Below are 10,968 nucleotides of genomic sequence, written 5' to 3' on the forward strand. Positions count from 1 at the left end.
TCGATAGGTCAAAGGTTAATCCCTAAATTAAGCGACCTCCGGAACAACCCCTCCGGAAGGTCAAAGGTTAATCCCTACATCAAAGGACCTCCGGAACATCCTCCGGAAGGTCAAAGGTTAGCCCCGCCCACCTGTCAATCATAGGGTCATAAATCATTTTGACATAAGCCGAATCGTAATACTACTGCTGTCACTGGGGCTCTAGTCTAAGGTACAAAAGCAAAAAAGTACATCTTTGTACCATACCCAGATAGCAAGCAACCATCGAAACAACGTTAAAGTAATGTTAATGTGTCAATGTTAAAAACATTGAATCAACATCACTTGTGCATGCAAATAATGTTGAAAGAATGTTGAAATTTCATCATTAAATCAATGTTACAATGTGATGTTGGTTCAACATCATGCATGCACTCTCTTGGCTTTTATGTGAGTTTGTGGTCTTTGTAATGGTGTTTACCAAAACACATAATTTGTTGCAAATTGAAGCCAGAAACAAAGATGAAAAGGTGATGTAGTTTTCAGCATCATTTCAGTACTTAATCCTTGATTAATGAGCATCACGCACTTCATAGCTGTCAGACCCAGCCACATACAACATCATGGGGTAAATATGAATTTTATAATTTACCATAATTGTTAATTTGTTGAATTGAAGTTACATTGTAGCAGCTCTCTAGCTTTTGGATGTTCTTCTACATGTCTTTGTGATTGCAGCTCACTTAAATTGTCAGTCTTTACTGTTGCATGTTACTATGTATGAATGAATAAAATGGTTAAAAATATTTGTTATTTGTAATGTTTAGTTTTATTGGTATGCTCCTGCAGATGGAAAATGCACCAATTGTAGTACAGAAACTAAGGCATGCTTTGGCAGCAGTTGCTACAGGTGCTTTTGCAGTTGCAGTTACATCTTGTTTTTAGTCTACAAATGGAGAAAGTTAAATGGTGAGTTGAAAGTAATAATCCACTCAAAATTTTAAAAAGTCATGTACTCACCCTAATGTTGTTCCAAACCTGTATGATGCTCCATTGAAAACACATAGAAATACATTTCTGTTTAGTTCTTTTTCATTTAGCAATAGTTCATTGTTGCAACATCTGTCAAGCTTCAAACAGGACAAAAAACGTTTAAATCAAAATTTTTTCATGTATATTCAAATGTGGTGCATCAAGATGTATCACCCCAGTTCGATGTAAATGATGCTAACCAAACCAAATGATGCTTCTCCTAACCAAACCTGTTGTGTTTAAATGTGTAATGAGATCTGAGAGCTGTAATAGGCAGAACAATTTTCAGTGAATTGTTTTATTTCAGTCTGTTCCACAAATCTGGACCCATAAGTCTCATAGTGGACTACAGGTACATAATGGAACAGCCAATCCATGTGTCTGCATGTCATATTTATTGTCACTAAAAGCAAGATCCTGAATTGGTATGTAGCCATTGTCATACAACAGCTTCATTAGCTCGTTGATGAAAATATGAAAATAAAACCAAACCATTTGGATTTGCACATTGTTGTTGATTCCTATAGTGACTGACCTGCCCAGAAACCATTTTTACTATACATTCAATCTTTTTTTTTTCTTGTAAATTCAACACAGTAAACATACTTTTAAGTGACTCAATTAAGTATCCCCAACGTAATTTTACATGATATAGTTTACTCACATCACTCAATTATATTATTGGGTTCAATAACGACCAATTGCATGCTAATTAGTAATAAATAGTCAAATCTTCAACCCAATCAAAAGCCACAATGTTAACCCAACATATCAGGACATTAAACAATATAAATGCTCCCTCTTTTATCATTTGCACAAAACCACTTAAAATAAAACATTATTTCTACATTTACAACATCAATATAATGGAAAAAATAATAATGCAAAATCAAACAACTTTTTTTAGTGTAAAAGATCAGCTTGTAACATCTGAGTCTTTCGCATTTCTGTTTTTTTTTCTGTTTTGTGTGTTAAATCTGAAATCATGTTAAGCAACATCCCACAGTTTAAATAAACCTGAGAGTCGTGTTGTGAATTATTTCCTCTTCAAGCCTTGAAGTTGCATTTGGTGTTATTTTATGTGTGCGTTCAAATCAAATAATTTCAATTTATTTTGTTTTGTGTCATTGTGACAAAGTGCAAGTTGACAAAGGGGACATGTCTTTTCGTTTTTCTTCCAAAAAGGTATATGCAAACGAATCTGATAATTTGATTAAAAGAATGCAGTTATTCCCTGATATATAAATGATTACTCTCAGTACTGTCAGAAAGATTAACAGTCATCACAACACTTTAATGTCTACCATCAATGGTCACCATTATGCATATCAAATTCCCAATGTTAATTTTTATGGATAAACATTGGAAATATGAAACGTTTCATTAAAAATACAATCAAAAAATGTAAACATAGGCTGTCATTAAAAATTGTTATGGTAGTTATATCAAATTATTTTTTTTTCATTCCATCATAATTCTATTTCGAATTGTAATTCTGCCTCAATTCACTGTCAGCTACTTCCACAGCCAACAGTGGGCGACATTTACATTAGATGTTGAACGTGAGCGAAACGTTTTGAAAGGAATATTCAAATATTAGGATGAATTTTATCTAAGAGGGACAGTAGATGAAGTGAGAAAAATGTTTAATGCTCATCTGCCCTTTATATGCTCTCTCACACTTTTACTGATGATTTGTTCTACTAAAACACACATAAACAAACAAAAAGCATCAGATCATCATCGCATAAAAATACATTTAAAAAAATGGTTGTTTTGGTATATTTATGGTAGGGAAGCCACTGTCTGAAGCCCTATGCGTAGCTGAAGGGAAGAGAGTCTCTTGACCAATCAGCGTTCAGTGTGGAGGACAACAGGAGCTTACCTGATCAGGTAGCCTACATGATCACGTGTGTGAGGAACAGCTGATGCTTATATCCACAGTCCAGTATAGGCTACTCTGGACACTCCAGTCCAGTTAGTGGCGGTAATGCATTATTAAACTGCCAAAATCCCAGAAGAAGAATGAGATTCTGGCTCTGCGTTTCAAAAAGGAATTCACTGCTGATTTTGTCATTGTGTCTGAGATCGCGATCAGCGGCACGTTTACAGGTGCTTTATGGGTCTGTAGAACATGATGATGATGATGATGGTAGGATTACTTTTCCTGGGGAAACCAAATGGAATCAATACGACTTTTTGTCTCTATTACATTTCTTTGCGCATAACCAATGTTCAGTGCGGTAAGCAAAGTAAATATTTATTTTAATATAGTTTTTTAATAAATGGCGCAGGTGTAATGGCGTTTTAATTTCTAATAAAGTTAGTGTTAAATTAAGATTAAGGTTTAAAGTGAAGCAACGCCCGTAATGCGAAAGGGATGTTGGGCTATTTTTGATTGAAGGGATATGAGAGAATATTTTAGCCTAATCAGGTGTTCAGCAAGTTAAAAAAATGCATTTATAGTTAATTTTTGTAGCTTTCCTTCTCTCTCTTGTCTAGTGATGCAATAATAATATGTCTCCTCATCCATGTCAAACATTGCACGAGCGGTAAAAGCTGATGTCATAATAGCATTAAAACATGGACATCATCATCAGCACAGAATTAAAACGAGGAGAGATGTGATATTAGATTCCTCCTGCCTTCAAAATAAGATTGCAAAGTAAGTCACTTTGGATAAAAGCGTCTGCTAAATGAATAAATGTAAATGCAAAGATTCCTTCTATCACTGCCCTTGCCGCCCACACTTTGAAGAACTTTAGGCATGCGTGTGTGTGTTTCAGCTTCTCCCCTTATTTCAATTGGGTGGTTATTATAAAGCTGCATTAACCGGTAAAGTTCCGGTTGTTTGGCTCAGTTGCTGCTTGACAGCTGGTCCTCTCCTGCGGAATGCGATCGTAACAGAAGGGGAACTCCCATGTAGCATTCTCCTTCTCCGGACCTGTCGGTGTAGTGGATCGACTGTCCCGGGACAAATATGCGGGGACATTATGTGGGCCATTATGTGACAAATCTAAAGTTTCACAGAAATGCTATTGCATTTTCCTCTTTTTGTAGAGTTTTGAATTAAAGAAATGTGGAAGTTTATATGGCTAGTTGAGAGTAGAACCGCTTCTGATGACATTTGATTCAATTAAAAAAAAAAAGGATTAAATGGATTTAAATAATTAACAGATTTGATTAAAATAAAATACAGGCCATTAAAATAAACAAATATCCTTTGATTTAAATCACTAATAAATAGGCTACATTTGATTAAAATAGATAAATACATGTAAAAATTTATTTAAATGCATAGATTAAAATAGGCCTATATAAATTTGATTTAAATAAATATAATCTTACAGTAGTGTTCAAATCTTACAGTAGGCTACCGTAAGCTACTAGTGAGTAGAAAAAAGCACAATGATCTAACAATAGAAACTAAATATTTTCTTATTTTATGTACCTATCATAATAATAATAATAAGACTGCAGTTTGATCCCTTTGCTGTGTTTCCACAGTATTCTCTTGTCTTGCGTTTATTTTTCTTCAGAGAGACATCTCCTCCAGTATGTTTACAGCGCTCTCTCCAATCCTGCGGGATTCTCCGGTCCGGAGTTCAGTGCAGTGGGTCTGTATGATGACAGACGGATCTCTCACTACAGTAATGAAGAACAAACCTGGAAAAGAGACCGGCAGAATCCAGAGATCTGGAGAAACACTGAAGAACCAGATGAATCTAAACACTGGTTTATAAATCTGATTCATACTCTGTCAAACTGCACGAGATCCAAATGTGACGGTGAGTCTGCTGAGTTCAGTACATTTTTTAAAAGTTTTTTTTAATACATTCATATTCGAAGAGTTATTTATTGAAATAAATATTGATTGTTTTGTTTATCAACAATGTTATCATATATTTGTAGGCCTCCATACACTACAGAGGAGAATCGGCTGTGAGATGGATGCAGTGATGAATGTAAAAGCGATTGAGGAGTATGGATATGATGGAGAGGATTTTATTGCCTTTAATTCTGTCACAATGCAGTGGATGGAGAAAAATCCAAAGGCAAAAGAAACCAAAATGAAGTGGGACGCTGATAAATTACATAATCAGTATCTCCAGTCATTCCTCAAGAGGTGCAAGGACTGGATCTCCACATTTAATGATTCAATAAGCAGTATGTGTTGTTCTGATGACCTCAGTGTTTTTCCATGTCATTTTCAAACATTTAAAAAGTCACTTGATTAGACAGCAAATGGAACTAGAATGTACATTTCCTGAAGAAAATGTGAAATGGTGCTTGCAGGGTCAAAACTCGCCACTCGGTTGCTAGTGTGTGGTACATGATTGCATACGAGCCAACAAATATGTCTGTATGATGTTCTGATGCTGAGATATGGCTTATTCATGTGTTCAGGCAGTTGCTAGGGTGTTCTCAGTGGTTGCTATGGTGTTGCTAGGCGGCATTAGAAATATAAAAACTTTCTCAAATAAAGTGCATGAGTCATATGGACAATTTTTATGGTGGTTTGATTTTTCTTGTGTGGAATATTGTTGCAATTTGATTTATTCCTTGTGATTCTTATTGCAGATGCACCAGATGTTCGCATGTTTGCTTCTGATGCTCCTCATTACCGAAGCAAGCTGAATCTGAGCTGTCTGGCCACCGGCTTCTACCCCAGACACATGGAGATGAAGATCACACTGAACGACAGAAACCTTGAACGCTTCAGCTCTACTGGAGTCAGACCGAATGAAGACGAGAGCTTTCAGATGAGAATCAGTGTGGAGATTAACAGAGATGAAGAAGAGAGTTATGAGTGTCACGTCTCTCATAGCAGTCGGACACAGACACAGATAATCAAATATGGTAAATATAATAGTATATAGGCTACTGTATATCATGTCAGAAGTTAACTTGCAGATTTATAATTTTGACCTCTTCAGCTGTATGTGATTGTAGCCCAGTAAGATTTTCTCAAATTAAATTTGGAGATTTTTTTTTGTCGATGTTGTTTTGAATTCATAAAAATTGTAAAAAGACTTGTTGTTGTTGATTTTCTTCAGATGTAAAACGCACTAATAGCAGTGAAGAATCTAGAAGGCATGATTTGGCAGTAACTGCTGCTGTATTTGCGCTGGTAGTTTTAAATGTGTTTTTATGGCGTATCTGCGCAGGAACGGCACACAAAGAGTTAAATGGTAAGTTCAAAATGTTTAAAACTATTTAAAGTAATTCACCAAAAAATTACAATTCTATCATCGTTTACTCACCCTCGTGTTGTTTCAAAAGTTTATTTTTTTCTACAGAACTGAATTATACTTATGTCCCTGCAATGAAGTCAATGGGGTGCAAAATAACATGGACCCCATTGACTTTCATTGTGTGGACTAAAGAAAAACAAATTTTTCAAAATAACATTTTCCTTTAATAAACATTTAAGCTACATTTGTAATGCAGATAAACTGCAGATAAAAATTGTGAATAATTATGAAGTCCGCATGTGTTCAGCTTAATGCTAAAGTTTCCTAATGTATTGTATTTTATAATCTCTAGGCCAGATGAACTATAATGGCTCTAGCAGAAGAGAGAACGTCATCTCAGGCTCACCAGAACTAGCCAAGCCTGTTGAACGAAACCGGTTCCAGTGGCTACTCGGGTAAGTTTGGGCAAACTCAGTTTTTTCAGGCTCAAAAAAGTGGATCACTTTTTAGTGGTGTTCATCAAAATTTGATACTGGAGTTTAAATACAAGAAGGTATTAATGCAGGGTTTTGTTTGTGCAGGCCGAAGAGTGTGTGCTCCTGCAGTACAGGAGAGGATCTTCCTACATTCATGAGGTTCTTTCATGAAAACACATCTCAGGGTTTCAAAATTAGAATTTCACTTCACCGCTCTGATCAGGCCAAATAATTTGTAAGCTTTAGTGGTTAATATTTAAATAAAAATAAAAATACAATAATTTTTTTGTTTTTCTATATGGAGCCGGTTGCACCAGCTGTACATGTTTCCCAACTCTGGTCCTGTTTGATTCCTGCTGCGTTTGGGGTTGGGAAACACTGGTTTAATCGTATCCACTTTGAGCTATCAATCTGTCTAAGCTACTGTATCTGTCTATATGAGACTTAAGTGTTTTTGCTAATTCATCTTTTGATATACGTATGAAGTGTTACATACATTACTATATCCTTCTTTACACTGAATAATACATGTAATTCACTCGGACTGATAAATAATATTATGGATGAATGGTGTTTAAATTGCCCCTATTATGCTATTTTAAAAGTTCCGTATTTAGTAGAGGTCTCCTCCTACAATAGGTTTACAGGCATCAAAGGTAAACAAAAATACATCAAAGGTTTAATTTTCTCATAATACAGATTGCACATCACGTCATTTCTCAGAGTCTGAAACCGGTTCATTCGAACATTCGGTCTAGAAACCCCTCCTTTCTCAACATGTCGACAACATGAACCAAACTCTTCCAGTCTCAGCCACAACTACAGTGTTTCAGGGTCAAAGTAGACGTTGATCGCCGTCAGCCAATGAAGATCACAGGCTTGCATTATGCAAATGTGTAATATTGTTGCATAGGTTACAGGAAGTGAGACTGGAATTACTGACGACTCGTTTCAGAAGTTGAGAAGCGACTCTTTCTTTTAGGAGAAATATGTTTATTTGTTGTGCACTTTGATCTTTAAAACTTTGCAGATATTTTACATTCACAAACAGCTCTATTATTACATGTTTTATGAAAGGTAATATCCCAAAAAAGCATATAGGGGCACATTTACATGCACCATTCATCTTTTCTGAGGAAAATTCATAGGTCAAACGAATCACCAATGCTGTACATTTAACATTAGGGAGGTTAATGAATTATTGTTGATTGATTAATTGCTGTTGAAAATTTATTTGAATAAGCTAACCTTGATATGTAATAATTGTCATTGCCTGTACCGTACCGAACGCCCTGTGTCCGTTCATGTACTGTTGCTGATATATGGATGTGTGTTTTGAGGTATTAACGTTAATGATTTGAATGAAAATCGATTATTAATATTCTGGAGAATTCCTTACAGTATTTAAGTAGCAAAAACGTAACCCTTATTTAATCTTTACAGACATATTACATATTATATGTACAATAGCTTCAGGTCTTCAGAAACACTGGACCTTACATTTTTAGTATAAAATATATTAAATGTGTTTATTTCAAATGTTAAAGTGTCAAATGTTTTTGTCTTTTATATTGTCATACACTGTTGTACTGTCTGTTTAGTGTTTATTTTTCATCTTTGTTTTGAATTATTTTCTTTGTTCGCCATGAAGCTGCAACTTGTTTGCAAATGTATAATTATTTTTAATACCAATAAACCACTTTAAGTGCATTTTGTAATATTTCTGAGGATCTATTGACAGAAATGCAATATAAGATCGATAACTATGTTTTCAGTGGTGTATAAAGACCTTGCATAATGAACCATTATGTAATATCAAAGCCGTCTGGTAATATGCATAGACAGTAAAAGAAATGGACACAGCGACCCAATTGATTTCAACGGAGAAAACTGAAGCCCGATTATTGCACTTCCTGTCTGATGGCTGAGCGACTGCGCAGGATCAAACTGAGCGTGTCGACAGTCTGACAGTTGTAAATCTTCTAGTAGCTGTGGCAAAACAAATCTGAATCACCTAATACCTCAAAAACGTTGTTGAAATATTTTGTCCCGTTGCTTTTATGGACTCTCTATCTATGGGCTTCTCCTTGACTTTATGCCTCTATGTCCCCCCGATTGCCTCATAGACAGTAAAAGATTGCCTGCGAGCTTCTTCTCCTGGTGGTTATGACGCAATCGTTAGCCTGTTTTTAACAAAAACGTAAAATACAAAGTAATGGAGCCTTTTATACATTGTCGTGTTTATTTAGAAATAAATAATGGACAAATGAAGTCTTTGGACGCCTCAGATGTAAAGTTATTCGCTGTCAAAGTGACGCCAAAATGAATGGGAGTCAATGGAATGCTAACAGCAGGTGAAGTTCTGCTACAATGGCGGCTCCCGCGAGGCTTCAACTTCCGGCTGATGGATTACCCCCTTGAGAGCCTAAGTCCCTCCCCTCCCCTTCCGGTGGACCACCATGGGACCTTATTTCGGAAAAATATTGTATGGTAGTCAATGGCGAGAGACAACAAATATTTGGATCCCGTTTGAATTGTGCCCTGAATTACACATATGATGTTTGTCAATTTAAAAGGTACATTTTAAAGTCAAGAAAGTTGCAGTTCGATGTAAAACTGTTGAGGTATAAGACTGTGAAAATACGTAATTACAAAGACTACAAACCCAAAAGGCGCGCATGTCACGTCTTACCTTTTCTCTCAATGAATAAAGCTAACTTTACTGAAGCTAACGTCTGTCATTTCGTCTATAGTCTAACGTTATAATCGAAACGTTACGCCGTCATGCCTGTGTGTTTTGAACCAGACTGCACACACACGAGCTTGGTGACGTACATAGTGCGAGACGAGAGATGTAGTTCATTGAGTGATTTTCACATAAAACGAAATGTTACTCTTCTGTTTTATGACAAACTGTGACTTTCTTGACTTTCATAATTATCTTTTAAATTGACAAACATCATATGTGTAATTCAGGGCAGAGTTCAGATGGAATAAAAAGATAAGTTGTCTCTCGCCATTGACTACCATACAAATGTTTTCCGAAATAAGGTCCCATGAGCCGGAAGTGGAGGGGAGGGACTTAGGCTCTCAATATGTCTACATATTGTGTCGTCATGTTTCTACAGGAGCCCTAAACGGACTAACGTGTTTCATTACTATGTTGCTCTTCGTGCAAGGAAGCAAGCTTAGTTCAGCGAATAAAACACTGACACAATGATGAACAAGTAACAATAATATTCGCAATAACGTAGTTTTAGTGAATAATTAAGTAAACATAATTTCTTAATTTATCCTTGTAAAGAAACCTCATTGCTGAACTGGCTACACTCTGCTGTCTCAGACAACGACATATTTTCCTGTCGGCCACCGTAACTTTTGTTGTTTGCAATTCGTAACTTCACCACTAGATGCCGCTAAAAACACACACTGTACCTTTAAATCTGAAACTTCTCTTTTGTCAGTGTGTTTTTACAGGGAATGCTTGATTTGTTTGAGGAAACAGGCTTATAAATTGTTCAATAAATGAATTCAATTACAGCAATACACTGCTTTTCTAAAACTAAACAAAAGTTAAATCTTTTATTTTAAAATCGCCACAGTGTAAGTTGCAGCCAAAAGTAATACTTATAAACATAAAGGCTTATTGATTAAGATGACATAAAAATAAATATTGACATCAATATTCCAGAAATATTGAATGTATACTGTAGCCTAATTTATTCAGAATGGTTTTATTTTTATTTTTGAAAATTTCATTAAAACTGTTATACATCAGATATATAAGGCAACATTTACATTAGATGAATATTATTTTGAAAGGAAATGCAGTTGAAATATGATAGTGAATTCAGTAAAAGTGGGACATCTTGTGAAAATATGTTTAATCCCCAACTGCTCTTTAAATATCAGGAAACAATCACATGATTAATACTGGACATAATTATTCATCTGACTGACATCTAACTCTTCATCTATCAAAAAGCAAATCAAAATGTATTTTTATTTATCATACAACAGTGATCTAAAAGTGTGTTTAAGTGTTTAAAATACAGCCAAGATATTTGCTATGAACTGTTGCATTGATACTTTATTCTGTAGTTTATAAATAAACCTGAGTCATGAGTTGTTTAAGACTTCTTCTCTTCAAACTTTATGTCTTGTTTTGTTCGTGAACATTATTGAGCACTAATCGAATATAATTAAGATGAATGATGTAGTGTCTAATCAAATCTGGGAAATGGACTTGTCAAAAATAGAAAGTTATTCAATAACGTAATTTAATT

At 35.3% G+C, this 10,968-nt stretch overlaps 1 protein-coding gene across 1 annotated transcript; it reads left to right on the forward strand.

The window, feature by feature from the left end:
• The first annotated feature begins 3,038 nt into the window (after positions 1-3,038).
• On the forward strand, positions 3,039-8,392 carry LOC143701524 (zinc-alpha-2-glycoprotein-like). The gene is made up of 7 exons (XM_077194864.1): positions 3,039-3,254; positions 4,551-4,799; positions 4,924-5,178; positions 5,593-5,871; positions 6,069-6,203; positions 6,559-6,661; positions 6,788-8,392. Exons 1-7 carry the CDS (start codon positions 3,146-3,148, stop codon positions 6,912-6,914), a joined length of 1,257 nt encoding a protein of 418 aa, XP_077050979.1. The 5' UTR covers positions 3,039-3,145; the 3' UTR covers positions 6,915-8,392.
• The last annotated feature ends 2,576 nt before the right edge of the window (positions 8,393-10,968 follow it).

Source organism: Siphateles boraxobius, unplaced genomic scaffold (genome assembly GCF_051911475.1).
Source record: "Siphateles boraxobius isolate OS27281-9 unplaced genomic scaffold, OSU_SipBor_1 33, whole genome shotgun sequence".
Lineage (NCBI taxonomy): Eukaryota > Metazoa > Chordata > Actinopteri > Cypriniformes > Leuciscidae > Siphateles > Siphateles boraxobius.